The sequence below is a fragment of the Mustela erminea genome, chromosome 4 (assembly GCF_009829155.1).
Source record: "Mustela erminea isolate mMusErm1 chromosome 4, mMusErm1.Pri, whole genome shotgun sequence".
Lineage (NCBI taxonomy): Eukaryota > Metazoa > Chordata > Mammalia > Carnivora > Mustelidae > Mustela > Mustela erminea.
Genome location: NC_045617.1, coordinates 113751684 through 113774136, shown reverse-complemented (window position 1 = coordinate 113774136; position 22453 = coordinate 113751684). Strand labels below are relative to the sequence as shown.

General features: G+C 39.1%; 1 protein-coding gene across 17 annotated transcripts in view; it reads right to left on the bottom strand.

Annotated features, from left to right (window-relative positions):
* Positions 1 to 22453, bottom strand: part of RIMS1 (regulating synaptic membrane exocytosis 1) — a 495743-nt gene that overhangs the window by 207267 nt on the left and 266023 nt on the right. For all 17 annotated transcript variants that reach the window (XM_032340423.1, XM_032340411.1, XM_032340413.1 and 14 more), the window contains exons 5-6: positions 11218 to 11558; positions 6102 to 6967 (exon numbers count right to left, since the gene is read on the bottom strand). In XM_032340423.1, the coding sequence (XP_032196314.1) occupies positions 6102 to 6967; positions 11218 to 11558 (1207 nt within the window). The remainder of the gene's footprint in view (positions 1 to 6101; positions 6968 to 11217; positions 11559 to 22453) is intronic.

Below are 22453 nucleotides of genomic sequence, written 5' to 3'. Positions count from 1 at the left end.
AATTTCTGTCATTAATACACTACCTAGTCTGGAGCAAAACAGCAACAACAAAAACAACTTTTTTTTTTTTTTTTTTTTTTTTTGGAGCCTGAACAGAATAGGAGAGCCAAGCATTGTGTTTAATGTTTACTTATATGTGTAACTCTTAAACTGAACTAGCAAATGAATGGATGTAAAACTGTGCCTTACAACAAATAAGAAATATATATTTGGTCTTAGTGAAGGTTCTAGTAAAGAGCTTCTAAAATCACTGGGGTTTTCTGGGGTGCTTCTGTGGCTCAGTGGGTTAACCATCAGCTTTTGGCTCAGGTCAGGATCCCAGGGTCCTGGAGTCCAGCTCCTTGCTCAGTGGGAAGCCTGCCTCTGCCCCTCTCCCTGCTTCTGTTCTCTCTATCTTTAAAATAAATAAAATCTTTAAAAAAGTTAAAAATAAAAAACTTGGAATTCCCCAAGTGATGAAAGCCATAAAGGTGTCTTTTCTTAGGTTAATGAGGTGACTATTAGTACATGTGCTTCAGAAGCCAGCACTTACCAAGGTGACTTTTGGACCACACGTAAGGATGGGGACTGGTTGCTTGGAGAACCAATCATGTGATTAGAGGATTGGAACTTCAGGTTCCAGTCCCCGGACTTCCTGGAAGAAAGGGACTGGAGGTTGAACCAACTGCCAATAGCCAATGAGTTAATCAACTCTGCCTACTAGATTCTGAGAACTCCCAGGTAGGGAGCACATGGAGGTGTTAGGGGCATGGCATACCTGGAGAGGGCATGAGAGCTCTGTGCCCTTTCCTCAGAATCTGCACTATGCATCTCTTCCACCTGGTCATTCCTAAGTTCCATCATTTTATAATAAACTAGTTACCTAGAATCCAAATGGCTTTCCTAAATTCTGTGAGCATCTCTAAGAAATGAATCAAACCCATGGAGCGGGTTGTGGAAGCCTCTGATATACACCTGTCGGTGAGAAGCACAGGTAACAACCTGGGCTTATGACTGGCATCTGAAGTGGGGAGCAGTCTTTTGGGACTGAGCCCTTAACCTGTGGGATTTGAGGCTATCTCTAGGTAGAAAACATCAGAATTGAATTAAGTTGAATTCACTAGGACATCTTGCTGGTATATGAGAATTGCTTGTTGGTGTGGCAAGTCATTCATTCTCTCTCTCTCTCTCTCTCTCACACACACACACACACACGGGAACTGAGTCCATAATCCAAAATAATGGGCTATAATTAAAATGCAATTTCAATTTGTCTCCCACTGCCCTTTAAATTTTATTGTATGGGGATAATCTTCCCTTGACCCTGAAACTCAAAACATGGCATCCACTCTCCTAAGACAGCTCTTCGCAAACCAGTTTTCCTCTTCTTGCTCCATTAATCTTATAGGACATAAAAATAGTTTTTACCTTTTCTTTATGTCTTATACATATGAGTGATTATCTCACACTCATTGTGATATTAGATATTTATGGTACAGGTTCCACAAGAAAAATCAAAACAGGAAGAATGTTAATGTAGCATCCTACTTTACATGCATCATCTCATGAAAACCCTCAATAATCTTACCATGTGGATAGTGGACACTCTTGTCTCCATTGAGCCCACCAGCGAACTAGTACTTACAGAGGTTAAGTAACTTGTGCAGAGTTACAGTACACTGTAGATTATCATAGCTGGTTCCCTAGATCGTCCTTTAAGTAGACAATGGTGGGGTTTGGTAATAAAGCCTTTAATCAATATTACAGAGAATGGAATTTCTAATTCATTTTGAAGGAGGAAAATGTCTCTGCTACACTGATTAAAAGGTACGTTATTTACAGTTAATGTTTCATTTTGTAAACACTGAGTTGGGATCAGTTAAAATATTAGAATAAGGCAACTATTTGATTGGAGTTTATTTTCAAGGCATTTATTGAAAATGAGATTCATTATAAGAGAAAAGAGTTGTTTGAGACAATGGCACATGTGATGCTCCTGTGTTCCCAGAAGAGATTTAAGTCCAACTTCAGAGGTGTGTGTATAGTCACCAGTGTTCCCAGAATGGTAATTCCAAAGGAAGGGAAAGAGGGAGCAAAGGCAGTAAGCTCCTCACATTATACCAGCTCCATCCTTCCAATTACCCATGCCACTTGTCATTTTTTTTCTTTCACAATCTGTCGGTATTGTGAATAGTTGTGAGAATCAATTTGGTCTGATTCTATGCCCACTGTGATTTAAAATACATATTCAGTAAGAACTGATGTAGAGTCTTTACTTTAAGAAATGGGAAAATATACATATATATAAGTATACATAGTTACATCCATTAAGAGTTACCTGCACACCAGAAAAATGAAATTGGACCATTTCCTTACACCACACACAAAAATAGACTCAAAATGGATGAAGGACCTCAAGGTGCGAAAGGAATCCATCAAAATCCTTGAGGAGAACACAGGCAGCAACCTCTTTGACCTCAACCGCAGCAACATCTTCCTAGGAACAACGCAAAAGGCAAGGGAAGCAAGGGCAAAAATGAACTATTGGGATCTCATCAAGATCAAAAGCTTTTGCACAGCAAAGGAAACAGTTAACAAAATCAAAAGACAACTGACAGAATGGGAGAAGATATTTGCAAACGACATATCAGATAAAGGACTAGTGTCCAGAATCTATAAAGAACTTAGCAAACTCAACACCCAAAGAACAAATAATCCAATCAAGAAATGGGCAGAGGACATGAACAGACATTTCTGCAAAGAAGACATCCAGATGGCCAACAGACACATGAAAAAGTGCTCCATATCACTCGGCATCAGGGAAATACAAATCAAAACCACAATGAGATATCACCTCACACCAGTCAGAATGGCTAAAATCAACAAGTCAGGAAATGACAGATGCTGGCGAGGATGCGGAGAAAGGGGAACCCTCCTACACTGTTGGTGGGAATGCAAGCTGGTGCAGCCACTCTGGAAAACAGCATGGAGGTTCCTCAAAATGTTGAAAATAGAACTGCCCTATGACCCAGCAATTGCACTATTGGGTATTTACCCTAAGGATACAAACGTAGTGATCCAAAGGGGCACATGCACCCGAATGTTTATAGCAGCAATGTCCACAATAGCCAAACTATGGAAAGAACCTAGATGTCCATCAACAGATGAATGGATCAAGAAGATGTGGTATATATACACAATGGAATACTATGCAGCCATCAAAAGAAATGAAATCTTGCCATTTGCGACAACATGGATGGAACTAGAGCGTATCATGCTTAGCGAAATAAGTCAAGCAGAGAAAGACAACTATCATATGATCTCCCTGATATGAGGAAGTGGTGATGCAACATGGGGGCTTAAGTGGGTAGGAGAAGAATAAATGAAACAAGATGGGATTGGGAGGGAGACAAACCATAAGTGACTTTTAATCTCACAAAACAAACTGAGGGTTGCTGGGGGGAGGGGGTTTGGGAGAAGGAGGTGGGATTATGGACATTGGGGAGGGTATGTGCTTTGGTGAGTGCTGTGAAGTGTGTAAACCTGGTGATTCACAGACCTGTACCCCTGGGGATAGAGTATTATGCCTCCATCAGAAAGGATGAATACCCAACTTTTGTAGCAACATGGACGGGACTCGAAGAGATTATGCTGAGTGAAATAAGTCAAGCAGAGAGAGTCAATTATCATATGGTTTCACTTATTTGTGGAGCATAACAAATAGCATGGAGGACATGGGGACTTAGAGTGGAGAAGGGAGTTGGGGGAAATTGGAAGGGGAGGTGAACCATGAGAGACTATGGACTCTGAAAAACAATCTGAGGGTTTTGAAGGGACGGGGGGTGGGAGATTGGGGTACCAGGTGGTGGGTATTATAGAGGGCATGGATTGCATGGAGCACGGGGTGTGGTGCAAAAATAATGAATACTGTTATGCTGGAAATAAAAAAAAAAACACTGAAAAAATAAAATAAAAATTTTTAGAAACCCAAAAAAAAAAAAAAAAAAAAAGAGTTACCTGCACACCAATTAAGCATACCCATTTACACTTTTATTTAACATTTTATTATTTCAGGGGAGAAACATATGTGTTTATAAAACAATGCTAAGGCACAGAAGGCAGCAAGAGTATTGTCACCATGTGATTTTTTAAAGATTTATTTATTTTAGAGCAGGGAGGGATGGGGGTAAGGGCGGTACAGCAGAGGGAGAAGGAGAAGACGACTTCCCACTGAGTGTGGAGCCCCAGTGGGGCTCCATCCCACAACCTTGAGATGACCACCCCAGCTACAACCAAAAATCAGATCTTCAACCAATGGAGCCACCCAGGTGCCCCACCATGTGACTTTTAAAAAGCTCATACACAATATGCATAAATATATGCACACTGACTTATAAGTCAAACATAAGTCACAGAGGTATGCTTAAAGAGCCAAATGATCCCCAATACATATAATACTTTAATTTCTGTCTCCCACTGTCCTAACAATTTTATTCCATGGTGACAGTCTTCCCTTGACCCTGAAACTTACAACATGATATCCACATCCTGCTAAGTAATCTCTTCCCAAATCACTGTCCCAAGACAGCTATTTTAACTTGAGATGCAGTAATTATGACGGAGTGGACTTTCTTAACTATTCCCAAATACATATATCCATTCACCCATACATCTGTATATACATCCAGCCATCTATCTAGACAGATAAATACCTAGATGGATATATGTTTGTATATGTATATCTATCTATCTATCTATCTATCTATGTAGAGAGAGAGAGAAACTAGACAAAGAGGACACAGCAGTTTGAAAATAGAGAAAATGAGAAAGTTACTTTTTATAAATTTGTAATATTTAGTATATAATTTAACAACTCTAAGACAGGCCAGAAATCTCTAAAAATAGTTACTCCACATTATTACTAAGAAACATTACAACAAAGATGATGACCACCACTACTCAATTTAGGACTGTGGCCAAATTAAATGGGAGTGAATAGCAAAATGAAAGAAATACATAATCTCAACATTAAATTGAAGTACTTTCTAGACCAGTGTTATGTTATCTAAAGGAACTTTCTGTGATGATTGCTCCTGAGCACTTGAAATGTGGCTAGTGTAACTGGGGAACTGAATTTTTAAGTTTCTTTAGTTGTAATTAATTTAAATAGCAACATGTGGTCAAGGTATTGCAGATGGCAGAACAAGACCAAAAAAAAATAAAAAGCCAGCTTATCACACAATGCTCCAAAATGTTTTGTGATGTGATAGGTAAAATAAACTTTGAACTACAAAGTTACTATCCAAACAATATATAACATCAGCATGGTACACTTTCTTCACAAGCTGTGAAGAAGATTGACCCCAAACTTGAAAAATACAAACTTGAAAAATACTACGTCTCTGGAGTATCACACCACTAAAGTTAAAATAAACAAATAAATAAAAGGGTACATTCCCCCTTTTCAGGAATAGTTTTGGTTTTCTAGAAAAGTGTTTCCCCTAAAATCCACCCCAAAATAATAGCTTAAAAACACAAGACTGCATACTGAACTTCCCAGAATGACAAGAGCCAAAGTCTTTAAGAACTTTTGTAACCCAAATTTGAAGCTTGTGATTATGTTTCAAAATTCTACCAAAAAGAAAGCTAGCAAGCAAAGCAAGCTAAAACCTTCTACTCTGTTCTCTGTGAGGCTGTGTCTGTAAGCATTCCACGCCGCACTTTTTCCCCCACTTCCGTGGAACTATGGAGATGTAAAGGACATACAGCTCCGTATAAATGTTAAGATATACCGCATAATGATCTGACAGCCAAATGATTACCAAAGTTTCGCTAGCATCCATCTTCCTACCTAGCTAGAATTCGTTTTCCCCCTGGGATGTGAACTTTCCGAATCTACCCTCAGAACTTTGTAACACACCATACTGCAGTGTTAAGTACGGTCATCACGTGACACCTTTCGACCCGCACTTCTCCCCCCGCCCACTCCGCACACACGCGCCTCGGATCCCCCTGCGCGCGCACCTCCGAGCTCCGCACACCCGCGCCTCCGAGCTCGGCCTGGGCGCGCCTCCGAGGCGCAGCCGCGTCCCGGTGCCTGCGGGAGCCGCTCTCCGCCTTACCTTTCTCGCTGACGCTCTCGCTCTCGAGCTCCACGTCCTCGCAGCTGGTGTACTCCGGCGTGGACACGCCCTCCTCCTCGGAGCTGCTCACGGACATCTGCCGCTTCTTGCCGCCCCTCTTGGAGCGGTGCGGCTTGGGCGGAGACGGCCGCACGGACTCGGACTGATCCGAGCTCAAGGAGTCGTTCCGCAGCATCGTCTCCACCTTCTCGCGCTTGGACTTCCTGATGAGGACGGCGGAGCTGGGGTCCAGGCGGCTCTGCTTCCTGAGGGGCTCCTGGGCTTTGGGCTCCAGGGCTTCTGCGGGGACCGGCCCATGCCTGGGTGCCGGCGGGCTGTGGTTCGTGAGCTGCTTGGCGCCCGGCGCCCTGGCTTCCGCAGTCCTCTCGGCCGAATAGGCCCGCGGCGACTCCGGCGGCGAGGCCCTGGCGGCGGCCGGGGCGCGCTTGCCGGCCTTGCTCTCCGGCAGCGCGGTGCCCGCCTCCGTGCGCGGGAGAGCCACGTCGCTGTGGCGCCGCTCGTGCCTCGCACGGGACACGCGGGCGTGCATGCGCATCTGCTGCTCCTCCGGCGGCGGCTTCACCGGGTACCGCGCCAGGTTCGGATCGCTGCGGTACCTGGTCTGGTACTCCTCCTCTTTCCTCTGCTTCTCGTCGTCCGCCGCTTTGCGGTCCTCTCGCTTTTCCGGCACGTCCGGGTAGTCTTGTGACCGCCCTTTCTCGAGCCTTCGGCTTTCCCGCCTTTCTTTCCGCTCGCGTTCTTCCACCGCCCCCTCTCCCGGCGGCGCTGAGGACTTGGGCACGCGTTTCCGCTCGCTCTTCGGGGCTCCTTTACCGTTCTGCTCCGAGAGCCCCGGAGTCTTCTTCCTGTGATAATTCGGGGACGTGAAGAGGGAAAGCAATGTATAAAGCTACAAATGGAGACCAGATCTAAGAAGCGTCGTTTCTTCGCATTCCATTTAAATCCTTTCAAAGGACTCGCTATAATTTGACGTCTAATTAAGCCAGTTGATAACCGCATTAAACCTGTGTATCTGATTAGCTTTCTAAATAAAGCTCTTTACAGAACAGCATCCCAAGGAACTTTAAAAAGTTGTTTTCACATTTCAGATTCTCCATAAATTAGCTAGATGAATAAAAAGGACCAATAAATTAATTCAATAAATGAACAAGTTGTATGCTAAATTCTGCTGTGAATGCAAGACTTAAAAATGTTTTAGATGAAATTAATATGGGTAATAACATAGTACCAAAAGATAATACACACATGTCAGCTCAATTCTAAATATATACTTGATATACACATAGTGACAATCTATCATAATAGAAACTTTTAAAGAAATGTGAATACAAGTATGTCCATTTCAAAAAGTAAATCTAGTGGCACTTCTTTAATAGTAGAACAGAAGTAATTTTAACAAGGTCATGTGCACCTAAACAATTTTAAGGGAGTTGTTTAGGAAATAAATGATTGAACCTTAGCCTTCATTTTCCCTTCCTTGGGCAAAAATAATAGAAATACTGAAATGTTTCTAATTATTATTCATTTTTCCTCCCCCCTTCTTTTCCCTCTCCCCCATTTAAGAACATAATGCAAAAAAACAAACAAACAAACAAAAAAAAACAACCCACAACCCCCCCCCCCCCCACACACACACAACAGTTTTGTGTTCCACTTTTCTCCCCATAAGGTTGAAGGCACTGCAAAGATAAAAGGTTCTGGCAGTCTTTAAATATTGTAGATATCTCACTCATTTGCCCCTTTCAGCCCTTTTTTGTACATTGGAGTGCCCCTAATTTGGGGAAGTTCCAGCAATTATACCAGAAGTTACAAAAAGTAGAGGCCTTGTCCAAAGTGTCCTGACACTACATGATAAACCATGCTTTTAAGGTGGGAACAACCTAAGCTTTTCTGTTCTTTATTTTATTTTATTTTATTTTGAGGCCCATAAAGGGCTTTCCAAAAGGAACATCTTTTGACTGAAAGTACAAAAGCAGACATCATCCATAAAAATCAAGAAAAAGGGCGCCTGGGTGGCTCAGTTGGTTAAGCAACTGCTTTCATCTCAGGTCATGATCCTGGAGTCCTGGGATCTAGTCCCGTATCAGACTCCCAGCTCCACGGGGAGTCTGTTTCTCCCTCGACCTTCTCCCTTTTCATGCTCTCTCTTACTGTCTCTTTCTCTCAAATAAATAAATAAAATCTTTTTAAAAAACCAAGAAAAAAATACAAGATGAAGAAAAGGGCAATTTCTATTGTGGGTTACCAAAGTACCTTGGTGTCAGTTTGAGGAGGGTCTAGTAATGGTGGAAAGAAAAGGTGAAGGGTTTCAAACAGCATAAGTAAGCAAAATAGCATGGCAAATTGTGCTGTGGACATTTAGTTCACAATGGTCTTTTGAAGTGAAAGGGATTTTCATCGGAGGGTGTAATTCCAAGGGTGGCTCTGCAGTTTTACAATGTAAGTTAGAGTCTAAAAAGGATCATGTATCAATGATCAAACATTGTTTCCGTAAGAGTGAGAGGATTGTACCACAGACATTTAGTAGCTCATTAAGGCACAGTGGATCTTGTTTGAAGCTTATACTGAATCCATTTACTTTCCTTGAAATGCTGATAAATAATGCTTACCTTGCAAAGCTCATATGAGCATGAGAAAGACCATCTGTGAAAGTGCTTTGTGGAAAACTAGAGTGTCATGAAAATGGAAGGAGTTCGGCAGTCTTTCTGATCTTTGCTTCCCTGAGTATGCATTTCCTCACCCCTCCCTCTAATTATCCCATTTCAGTTAACTCTCGATGAATAATTCTTCAACAATCATTGTAAACCAACTAATACCCTTCTTTTGGTCTCACTTATCTCCCCAAAGTTGCCACCCATCTCTTCTTTTTCTTCTATATCCCCAATGACCTCGGGATTTTCTAAGTATTTATATCATCAGTAAGTAGCTTTTATAATCAGTAACAGCATTTGTCCCTAAAAATCTTCTTTAAATTTCATCTAAAATGTTACAGAAAGTTGCTTCTCCATCCTTATTCCTGCAATCTTTGTAGTTTTTTTTTAAAACCATATATCAAAAACAGGTTTCATATTTTCTCTTTAAAAACTCAACAGCTCCAGGGGCACCTGGGTGGCTCAATGGGTTAAAGCCTCTGCCTTCGGCTCAGGTCATGATCCCAGGGTCCTGGGATCGAGCCCCGCATCGGGTTCTCTGCTCAGCGAGGAGCCTGCTTCCTCCTCTCTCTCTGCTCTCTGCCTGCCTCTCAGCCTACTTGTGATCTCTGCCTGTCAAATAAATAAATAAAATCTTAAACAAACAAACAAACAAACAAAAACTCAACAGCTCCAAATTCTATTATTTACAGGTGTCATTTTCTGATCAATCCCAAAGTGCACCTTTAATATTTTTGTTTCTTTTTAACTCACCAGTCTGTCACCAAAAGCTATCCATTATACCTTCACTGAACTCTATCTGGTGTACTCTCCACATAGTTTAGGTGCACTCATTCCCTCTTTCTGAAATGTCCCCTTCTACCCTCTCTACCCTATAAGTCCCGGAAATTCTAGAAAGCTTAATTCAGAAGGCACCCCCACTTTCCTGTGGCTCCCAAAGTACTATATGTATTTTCTAGGTTTGATCAAATCAGCCACCATACAGTTAATTGCCCAGGTGTCTGTCTTCCTTAGGATACTGTGTGTTGTCTTCCCTAGGGTCTGTCAGAAAAGAGATCATGTCATGGTCTTATTTATATTCTGATTCTTGGCACAGTGTTTGCTTATAGTAAACACACATTGGCTACTAGCTTGCAAAAATGGCTTCTTTCATTGAATGCCAGCTTCTAAACACATGATCCCACTTAATCCTTGCCACAGCCCTGCAAGATGGGTTGTTACGGCCTAGTGTGACAGAACCAGGACTGGAGGATCTGCTTAACTTAGAAGTCCTTGATGTTGGGGCGCCTGGGTGGCTCAATGGGTTAAGCCTCTGCCTTCGGCTCAGGTCATGATCTCAGGGTCCTGGGATCGAGCCCCACATTGAGCCCCACATCGGGCTCTGTGCTCAGCAGAGAGCCTGATTCCTCCTCTGTCTCTCTGCCTGCCTCTCTACATACTTGTGATCTTTGTCAAATAAATAAATAAATAAATAAATATCTTACAGAAACAACAACAACTACAAAAAAGAAGTCCTTGATGCTATTATATGGGCTTTGCTTGAAACGGGGAACCAAAGTCTTCCTTGGCACCTACTCTCCCACACAGTGGGATGCATAAGGATTATACAAACATAAACAAAACACCTAGTCTAACAATATAAAGGTCCCCCAGACTACCAACCTCATAAATAAGGACTATATCCTCCTTGTTAACACTGTCTCCTAGTGCATACCCTCCTGTCTGATCATAGATGCATTGTTGAATGAAGGAATGAATCAATTAAAGTAAATTATCTGATCACGTTAGCCCATGATTAAAACCCTCAGTAGCTTTCCATTATTCCTAGGATAAAATCTATAAAATTTAACCTGGTCAAAAGGCCCAGTCTGATTTGGGCCCTGCTACCTAACCAGCCACCTGTCCTGGGCTCTCCCCTGCTCTCCTCTGCTACTCATACTCTTGGCAGTGGGCATCCTTTAGGTTCTCACATGAGAACTTGTTTCCTCAGGCCACATGCCTGTGCCTATAACTGCAGTCCTCATTTCATTCTTCAACTGATTCATTCCTAGTCACTTGTCAGAGCTCAGCATAAAAGAAATGTCCTCAAAGAAGGTACCTGTGTACCTTCCAGTGGGTCAGGTTCCCTCATACTCTCTCAGCACGTTTTCCATTAAAGTGCTAATTCTATAAGTGAATAAATGATTTAAGAGCTCTTCTGAGTTCAAGGCTGTAACTTGTTTACCTGTGTGCATGTTATGAAAGAAAAGCTTTTCAATAAAGGTCTCCTTGAGGAACAATGCTTTCTAGAGATGAACAAAGCACCTTAGGCCTGTTGCTGCCTTCCCTGTGGGGCCTGAGAAGTACCTCCACATGTTTTTCTTAATAGCAATTAAATTCTTGAAAATAGGTTTACTCTTAATACAAAACCTTGCCTTTTGCTTACAGGGTTAATGAACTATTACCTCTCTCTCGGAGGTTCACTTCTAGACCTGGATGAAATCGGCTTCTGCTCGGGCCCCACGGCTTGCTGTGAGGACTCAGCCCCTTTGCTCCTGTCGGGTTGAGCGCTGGGAGGAGCTGTGTCCTGGGAGGTGGCAGCTGCTGTGCTCAGGGGTGTCTGAGACCGTGACCGCTCTTGGAGCCGTGCTTTCTTTTCTCTTGGTACCTCAGAACCAGCACCTGTAGCTGTGTCACTTAAAGTTCCATCCTGACTTGGCTGCTGAGGGCCACTTCCAAAGAACCACGCCCCAGATTTGGTTAAGATTTCTTGTTGCTTTCGACATAAATTGCATACCCACATAACCTATTCAAAGAAGAGAGAACAACATAAATTTTCTATGCCATTGGGAAATAATTTCTCTTTAGCACATTAAAATATCTTTTAAGGAAAAGAAGAATGCTTGGCATCTTACTCCTTATCCTTGCAAATTTCTTATGAAAATGATCCTTGCACAAGTCACAGTCAAGTACATAAAGGCCTAGACTGGCACCCAAGTGAAACCACAGTACCTCTAGGTTACCAGAGTAGAGTTGTTTCCTGGTGTTCTAACCCTGTAATTCTGATTTTCCTTTTACCTTGTACCCATCACATTTTGTAAGACTGAATCTGAAGTATCATTTAAAATGTATGTTAGTAAAAATGTTCTGAGCAGGGTTTGATTGATTCGAAAAATGCTATAAAGAGCCATAGAATTAATATTTATGTACATAAACCTCAGTGTCTTGAAGGATGTAGAAAATATCTGTCTTCTCAAAACTTATGTATTATTAAAGCCAATATGAAAAGATATTCATATGGAACAAACAATATAAGGTAGGCAGAAAAGAAAAGGTCAACCTGTATATCTTCTCTAGCTTATTACTGATACAGTGACCTCAGGTTTATATTGTGCTATAAAAGTTTCCACGTGCATATTTACTAAAGCAATAAATTTGGGGCTGGGTTTATTCATATGAGACCACTCCAATACCATTTCCACTAGAGATGCTACTTTGGAACAGTCATCCAGAAACACATCCACTGATAAATTAGAAAATGTTTTACCACTTAAAATAAATCTATACATCAGCTCTACTCTTGGTGACATTGAAAATGAATGCAAAAATGAGGACAGTAATGATAACAGAGATGATGAATAGTAATAGCAGCAACACCCAGTAGACAGAGCTAAAACAGGTGCCTGCCGCCCCATGAGACTTTTTTTTTTTTAAGTTTTATTTATTTATTTGACAAAGAGAGATCACAAGCAGGCAGAGAGGCAGGCAGAGAGAGAGGAGGAAGCAGGCTCCCTGCTGAGCAGAGAGCCCGATGTGGGGCTTGATCCCAGGACTCTTGGATCATGACCTGAGACGAAAGGAGAGGCTTTAACCCCTGAGCCACCCAGGTGCCCCCACCCCATGTTCTTCTCAAACAGCTCCATTCCCTCTGCCTTGTGGTATAATTCCACCGCCCTGTCTCAGAGGCTTTGCTCTGAACACACGTCAGTTTCCTTCTTACTTCAGAGACAGCATCTGCAGGAAAGGCTGTTCACCAAACTCCAGGCCCTTGTTTTCACAAATACTGACAGTGAACCATTACTCAAAAATATCACAAAAGGATGAATAAATCCCAGCTATATTAAGTGAGAACCAATATTAAGATAGTGAAAAATGAAGCCTTGTTTACTAGCAAAAAGAAGAAAATGTACTACTAAAAACCTTCGGTTGAAGAGGAGAAAAACTATAATGGTAGCTACAAAATAAGATAAAAGATAAAGTGAGAATAAGAAAAAGAGGGAAAAAAGAATATATTTTGGGGGGCGCCTGGGTGGCTCAATGGGTTAAAGCCTCTGCCTTCAGCTCAGATCATGATCCTAGGGTTCGGGATCGAGCCCCGCATCGGGCTTTCTGCTCAGCAGGGAGCCTGCTTCCTCCTCTCTCTCTCTCTGCCTGCTTCTCTGCCTACTTGTGATCTCTGTCTGTCAAATAAATAAATAAAATCTTTGAAAAAAAAAAAAGAATCTATTTTTAACAAGGGAAATTTCATCTGTATGAACTATTAAGAACTGTTGCTTTCCAAGCCAGAAAACTCAAATGAATTCATACTATGGGGACAACTAAGACTTAAGAGATGTTTACTATAAAAAGTTTAAGATGGACACAGCTTATTAATTCATTCCTCTACACTTGCTCGGGTCATAAAATGAAATGAACTAGATTCACAAAAGCAGTTAGTTGAATTCCCACTTGCTAACATGTTGAACAAGGAAAACAGTTCATTTTATAAGCCTATAACAAAATAAAGGAATTATGGAATATATTTGTAATTCAAAATTCTTCTCAAATGAGGCAATATTATGCACAATGTATCATGATCTCTTCATGTCATAAATAAGGTCCCTCAGAAATTCTGATTGATTGAACACAGTCTTATCAAGGATAACAGTATAAAGGCAATATCCCCAGGCCAGGACTTCATGCCAATGATCCCGATTATCCTCTGCCCAGACCCTAGCTGGGGCAGGTGATATGCCACCTCATTGGTTGCCTCTTTAGCTGACAAAACAGCAATAAGGTCTGAAATCACGCAATTCAAAGAGATTGGCGAGAATCTTTTGACGATTTTAAATCACTAATTAGACGTTAAATTTGTATTTACTACACTATAAGCAAAATACTATTCATCATCAAAAGTAAGTCCTTGTCTAGAAATTACTAAAGTATATTTAAGATAAATATAAATTTTCCTTAAAGTCACCCAGAAAACACAATAAAATATACAATTAATAAAAAAATCCCAAAGTGGAGTTAAGTTAAATAAAGAGCCAGAAAGGAACATTAAAATACTGATTAAAAGAAGGGTAAAGGAGACTCTTCTTTATACATCTGAATATTTTCTAGAAAATTGTTAGCATAATCTTATTTAGACTGTTTCATGTTTTTTAAAAGATTTTATTTATTGGGGAGCCTGGGTGGCTCAGTCAGTTAAGTGGCTGCCTTCTGTTCAGTTTGGGATTGAGCCCCACAGGCTTTTTCCTCTCCTTCTGTCTGCCACACCACCTGCTTGAGCTCTCTATCTCTGTCAAATAAATAAATAAATAAATATTTAAATAAAAAAATATTATATTTATTTATTTGAGAGAGAGTGTATAGGCATGAGCAGGGAAAATAAGGTCTGGGAGTGAGCTAGAAGTAAGGTCCAATCTTACAACCTTGAGATCATGACCTGAGCTGAAACCAAGAGTTGGATACTTAACCCCCTGAGCCACTCCAATTTTCATATTTTCTAAAAAAAGATTTACTTATTTATTTGACAGAGAGAGACACAGCAAGAGGGGGAACACAAAAAGGGGAGTAGGAGAGGGAGAAGCTGGCTTCCCGCTTAGCAGGAAGCCCAATGAGGGGCTCTATCCTAGGACCCTGGGATCATGACCTGAGCCAAAGGCAGACGCCCAACAAATGAGCCATGCAGGGGTCCCCCAATTTTCATATTTTTAAGTGTCATAAAGATGGGCCAATGAAAAGTAATTGCCAGATTTGAGCAAGTTTCAAATTTTGAATATGTGCAGAATTGCCACAGGAGTGTTTTATTAAAAGCAAACAAAATACGGTTATCATTAAAATAATATTAAATTACTAAATATCAAAATTCATTTAATTTCATTTCAAATTGATTCAAAAGGTTACAGTCAGTAACTAGAAGCAACTACCTTAATGTTTTTAAAATATTATTTATTCACTTAAGTCTGGATGTTTCATTAATTTTGTTTATTCTTAACACAGGAAAATTTTTTCTGATGCTTTATTTCCTTGGGTATACATTTAAAAATGTATATTTCAAGATTAATCATAAGTGTGGCCAATGTATACTCTAATCTAAAATCAAAATTAACTACAAAAATAAAAAACTTTTTATTAAATAAAATAAAATAAAATCTTTCTCCCAGTCTCTACCATTAGTTATATAAATTACTCTTGCCACAGAGTTTTCAAATAAAGAAGAAACTCTTTATACACATTTTAAGGAAATTAGATGAAAATACAATAGAATATTTGTTGTACCTTTCAACATAGTTCATATCAAACATTTCAGGCATGTATAAAAATGGTCCAAACAGTTGCTGAGAAGCAACACAGTTATGTATTTTTACAGATTGTTTTTGAGTTTAGTATCAAGTATTATGCTTGCCTACAACTATAGGTAATCTAAAAAGTGGGATAATAATCCAAAAGTGGGATAGGGAGCCTTTCTTAACTTATTTTTTTTAAAAAGGACAAGATACAAATATTTCTACAAAAAAAAATTCAATTTATTTAAAATACACACACACACACACACACATACACACACACCCCTTTTTAAGGACTTCACCGTGCCGGATTATATTCTGATTAAGTACCCTGGGATGTGTTCCAAACTGATCTAAACCAAAACAAGTCTGTGTAATACCTCATCTTAACAATTTACAGATGTTAAGCAACAAAAACAAACTTAAACGAAAGATTATTGTGATGAGACATGGCTTCTGAAACTCCATGCCATACATCAGAAATATGAACATGTGAAAATTTTATTCAGAACTTTTGCACTAACAGCATTTTAAATTCCATCTAAGGAATCCTTAAGAAATACAGTAGCCCATTTTATGGGAGAAAAATGATATTCAGATGGAAGAAATACTTTATATTTGCCTTTGCATGAAATGTTTACAGATCTAGACACACAGAGCAGAAAAACTGAGCCTTAGATTTACTCTCAATGATATTAAACTAAGGTGATTCATGACAATGAGGTACAGAATTCCTATATTAACCCAAGCATGTTACTTATAAAAATCCATCTGAGGTATTAAGTTATTATAATATAAAAATAATATAAGCATGAAGATTTTTTTAAAAAGATCAAGAGTGAAAATATTCACTTGTATTTAATACAGTATTCAAAAATAATTACACTACCATTTTGAAAAACATGAAAAAGAAAACAGGGGATACTCGACTTTATTACAGATGTTGCATTTTCTGAGTACTTATATTCATTTTCCTAACTCTCTCTATTCAGTGAAGGCACTCCTAGCAGAATCTGGGAACAAAATTATCAAGGTGATATTTCAACTTTTTTGACAATAGTAGATGAGATAGTAGGAAATAATCGGTAACTAAATAGGTGAAAATAAGAGTTCTCTCTGGTACTTGTTTCAGTGTGTGTGTGTTTCTCCCAGTCTTTTGTTATTTTTGTTACTATTTCATGGGTGTATGGTTTCCCTTTTGAAAGTTTATAAAATATACGAGCACAGAAATGACCTGATATATATTAGGTTTTAACAGGGTTCCTTGGTTGCTGTGCTGAGTTAATCATAAAATGTAGGGAAGCAATTGTGGAATTTTTGTGAACTGAATTCTAATATTGCTATTTTTATTCTCTTTTGGCTCATCTTTGACAGATATGTTTCCCTATCCTTAGGTTATCTACTCATGTAATTTTCCTGAAGGCATATTTCTTTCTATATACAGCACAAGACTAAATCGTATTTTTTTTTTTATTCAATCCAAGAATCTTTGTGCTTTAGTAGCATCCAAATACATGCTGATACTTGTTTTCTATGTTCTGACTGACATTACAATATGTTCCTCCATTAGGACATAATACAAGGTATAAGATGTCCCTCCATTCATGGAAAGTAAATGCACACACCTGCACTCTGGATACCAACGCTTCTGCCCAGTGAGGACTTCATTCATTCACTTACCCTTTCATTTTCTTGTGTCTTCAATATTGCTTTCTCTATTACTCCTTCCATCTTAGCACATAACTATTAAAGCATATAAAATAATCAAAACTTTTCTTTGAACTTATTCTCTCTCTAGTCACTTTTTCTCTATCCTCTTTAAAATCAAGTTACTTGAAAAAAAGAAATATAAAGAAAATAAAATCAAGCTACCTGATGAAGAAACCTAAATAAATATCCTCTCCACTTCCTTATATCCCCTTTATTTCTCAACAATCTGACTCCAGTCCCCACAGCTGTATTTAATTATCTTTCACAGACATTAGTGATCTCTTCATGGTGCTAATTTCACTTATAGACACTGAATACATGAAATTTATGACTACCCATCTTTCTTGGTTTCTGCATATTAATGATAATTTTCTGTTCTGGTCTAACCTGATTTGCATTACCTCTTCTCATATTCCTCAGTAAAAATCTTCCTTCTTCACTCTCTTATTAAATGTTAATGTTACACAGAGCTCCATTTTTGCTTCTCCGCATTTCTTACTTCAATATATTCCATGTATGATGGAAACAGGATTTCTATATTTTTACCACAACCCCTTCTGAAAAATATTTTTTCAGAAGGCTTATATGATAAATGAGTATTTGTTTAATAAATTGTATGATGATTACTACACCAACACAGTGTTTCCATTATAAGAAATGTAAAATGGAAACTAAATTAATGAGATTTGAAAAGTAAGTAGCCGTTTAATCTTATTTTGTATCCAAACAGACTATCCTATACTATGAGCTTTAGATTTTAAAGTCATAATCTCTAGCTCAGGCATCTAGTAAAATATCTGAAACTACATATCCTCTTATCTACTACATATGGCCACTTGAATGTAACCTCAAACTTAAAACATACCAAACAGAAGTGATTATGCTTTCTACAAAACTTACTCTTGTGTTGGGGTTAATGTAAACCATGAAATCAGCCATAATACCTGGCGTGGTAAAATGTAACACAGAGGCCAATGGGGGCAAAGGAAGGTTTTGGAGAAGGATGTAGGTCTTCTGCGGGTGAAGGAAGATATCAGAGAAGAGCATAGGCCTTTGGAACGCTCCAAGGCCTGCGTGATCACTCTGCCATTGGAATGCTGTGGGGAGTTACTTTCCCCAAAGCTTTCTTAGCCCAAACCGTCACCCTGTGATCTAAGAGCTGTATGCATTGTCCCTTAGGCTACATTTAGTAGAACACCCAGATTAGCATATGCTATCAATCCCGTAAACAGATCCTCCTACTTTCAGTAAGACCCCTGGTCACATGTCACATGCTTAAGAAACAGTGATAAGGAGTTGTCATTATCCCAAAGGACCAATAAATGTGGGAGCAAAGAAGAGCAAAGGGTCTTCATCTCTGAGTGCTGACCCCCTTGACTTCTCCGCTCTTTCACAGGGAAGTTTGGACTAATCTTTCACCCGCTGGTACAGGGATTATTGGCCATTCCTGGCACTCTTATTGTGTATTGTTTGTGTATTGTGTATTGTTTGTCTCAGTTAATAGTACCACCACCCACAACTAAACCAAACAATCTGAAAATGATCCTAGCTTATCTTCTTCCCTAATGCTTCATCAAATCTTAACTGATTTCTGAGTATCATGACTCAAATTTGCTTCCTCGTGTCCCATTGTACTGACTTATCCGAGGTCATGATCTCTTCATATCAAGATTTCTATAACTGATATCCTAACAGATTTTCATCCTCCTCCTATTGCCCCTGCAATAAATCTTCCAAACCATTTTCACATCTTCCAAAATTTAAATTCGACAACATCACTCCCTGTATTCAAAATATAATGATAACTCTTGTTTAGCATACTGTGGTTCTTTCCTACTTTTTTCAACATCATCAACAGCTGTTTCCCACATATACTCCATTCTCTGGTTTTCTGAATATTGTGTAGTTCCTGGAATTTGTTCCAGATGTTTAGCTAAATGACCTTATTTAATGGTTCACCCCATTTCCAAATGGATTATATACATTTGATAACATCTGCATTTTTCAAATCTGATACAATACTTTTTTATATATTCATTGATAATACAAAATTTTCATATGTATTTTATCTCACATAGGAATGTATGATGAAGAAAGGCAACAAAACTATTGTGTGTAGATTCAATGCAATCTCTATCAAAATACTATCAATGTTTTTTACAGAGCTGGAATGAATAATACTAAAATTTGTATGGAACCAGAAAAGTCCCCTAATAATCAAAGGAATGTCAAAAAAGAAAACAAAAGCTGATGGCATCACAATTCTAGACTTTAAGCTATATTGCAAAGCTGTAATCATCAAGACAGTATAGTATTGGCACAAAAACAGACTAGACTCATAGATCAATGGAACAGAATAGAGAACCCAGAAATGGTTCCTCAATTCTATGGGCAACTAATCTTCCACAAAGCAGAAAAGAATGTGCAATGGACAAAAGTCTCTTCAACAAATGGTGCTTGGAAAATCGGACAGCTACATGCAGAAGAATGAAACTGGACCATTTCCTTACACCATACACAAAAATAGACTCAAAATGGATGAAAGACCTAAATGTGAGACAGAAATCTACCAAAATCCTAGAGGAGAACACCGGCAGCAACATCGGTGACCTTGGCTCCAGCAACTTCTGGAAAGGCATGTCTCCAAAGGCAAGGGAAAGAAAGGCAAAAATGAACTATTGGGGGGGCGCTTGGGTGTCTCAGTGGGTTAAGCCGCTGCCTTCGGCTCAGGTCATGATCTCAGGGTCCTGGGATCGAGTTCCACATCGGGCTCTCTGCTCAGCAGGGAGCCTGCTTCCCTTCCTCTCTCCCTCTGCCTGCCTCTCTGCCTACTTGTGATCTCTCTCTCTCTCTCTCTCTCTCTCTGTCAAATAAATAAATAAATAAATAAATCTTTAAAAAAAAAAAAAGAACTACTGGGACTTCATCAAGATAAAAAGTTTTGCACAGTAAAGAAAACAGTCAACAAAACCAAAAGACAATTCATAGAATGGGGGAGGACATTTGCAAATGTCTTATCAGATAAAGGGCTAGTATCCAAAATCTATAGAGGACTTATCAAACTCAACACCCAAAAACCAAATAATGCAGTCAAGAAATGGGCAGAAGACATGAACACACATTTCTCCAAAGAAGACATATAAATGGCTAATAGACACAAAAAATGCTCAACGTCACTTGGCATCAGGGAAATACAAATCAAAACCACATTGAGATACCACCTCACACTGGTTCAGAATGGCTAAAATTAACAAGTCAGAGAACAACAGATGTTGGCAAGGATGTGGAGAAAGGGGAACACTCTTAACACTGTTGGTGGGAATGCAAGCTGGTACAGCTGCTCTGGAAAACAGTATGGGGGTTCCTCAAAAAGTTAAAAATAGAGTTATCTTAAGACCCAGCAAATGCACTAGTGATCTGAAGGGGCACCTGCACCCCAATGTTTATAGCAGCAATGTTCATAGTAGCCAAACTATGGAAAGAGCCCAGATGTCCATCAACAGGTGAATGGATAAAGAAGATATGGTATCTATATGCACTGAAATACTACTCAGCCATCAAAAAAAAAAAAGAAAAGAAAAGAAAGAAAGAAATCTTGCATTTGCAATGGTGTGGATGGAAGTAGAGAGTGTTATGCTAAATGAAATAGTCAATCATAGAAAGACAATTGTCATATGAGCTTACTCAATTTAAGAAACAACAGAGGATCAAAGGGAAAGGAAGGAAAAATAAAACAAGATGAAATCATAGAGGCAGACAAACCATAAGAGACTCCTAATCATAAGAAATAAACTGAGGCTTGCTCGAAGGGTTGTGGGCAGGGTATGCACTAAAACTGTGATAGGTATTAAGGAGGGCACTTGTAATGAGTACTGGGTGTTTTATTTAAGTGATGAATCACTAAATTCTACTCCTAAAACCAATATTATACTCTATGTTAACTAGAATTTAAATAAAAACTTAAGAAATTTTTTAAAAAAGATTAAAAAATACATGTGTAATTCTTATGGTAAAAAATATTTTTTTCTGGTGTATAAGTTTTGTGTGGTACCATACCGGTAACCCATAAATGGGTATAGCTGGATCTTTATGATTCTTTATCCAAATAGTAAATTGCTTTTGTGCAAGGTAAGACTTTGGAAGGCCTGACAGAGAATAGCTATCGGGATCATGAAGCTGAACAAACATTCTTCTCAAGTCAAAGGGAATACCCACCAAGATAGACCACAGGTTGGCCATTAAAAACAAACAAACAAACAAAAAACTCAATAAATTAGAGAACTGATACTACATAGCATATATTCTCTGATCAAAATTAAATAAAATTAGGGGTGACTGGGTGACTCAGTTGACTAAATATCTGCCCTTGGCTCAGATCAGGATCTTGGGGTCCTGGGCCCTGCATCTAGCTCCCTACTTGTGGGAAGCCTGCTTCTCCCTCTTCTCCCTGCTCATGCTCTCTCTCATTCTCTTTCTCTCTCTCTCTTTCAGACCAAAAAAAAAAAATTCCAAACTCAATAAAATTAGAAGATAATAACTTAAAAATTCCGGAAATAGCATAATTTTGGAAATCAAGCAACACATAACCAAAATATGACAAGGTCCAAAAAAAAATCACAACTTAAAATATGTATTAATCAAGATAATAAAAAAAGATAATCTATCAAAATTTGTAAGATGCACCTAAAACACTTCTTAGACAGAAAATTGTGGAATTAAACATTTTATTGCAAAAGAAACAATTAGGGGCACCTGGGTGGATCAGTTAGCTAAGTGTCTGACTCTTGGTTTCAGCTCAGATGAAGATTTAAGGGTTGTGGGATTAAACCTCATATCAGGCTCCCCACTCAGTAAGGAGGCTGCTTCTCTTTCTCTTTCCCTCTCCCTCTACTTCTCCCTCCCCCTCATGCTCTCTCTCTCTTTCTCTCTAAAATAAAATGAATAAAATCTTTAAAAAAATTATAAAACCAATGATCTAAGTTTCCACCTTAAGAATAAAATTAATGGGGGCGCCTGGGTGGCTCAGTGGGTTAAGCCGCTGCCTTCGGCTCAGGTCATGATCTCAGGGTCCTGGGATCGAGTCCCGCATCCGGCTCTCTGCTCAGCAGGGAGCCTGCTTCCTCCTCTCTCTCTGCCTGCCTCTCTGCCTACTGTGATCTCTCTATGTCAAATAAATAAATAAAATCTTTAAAAAAAAAAAAAAAGAATAAAATTAATGAAATAACAATAATAATTAAATATAGGGTAAAGAAGAAAATAATAAAGATGAGAGTGGCAACTAATAAAGTATTAAATTTAAAAATCAATAACCTAAAGAAAATCAATAAAATAAAAAAATATGGCTCCTGGAAGGGACTAATAAAACTGATTCCTTTGATTGATCAAGAAAAAGAATATAAAATGTAATTACCAGAAGAGTGGACATCATTACAAACCCTAG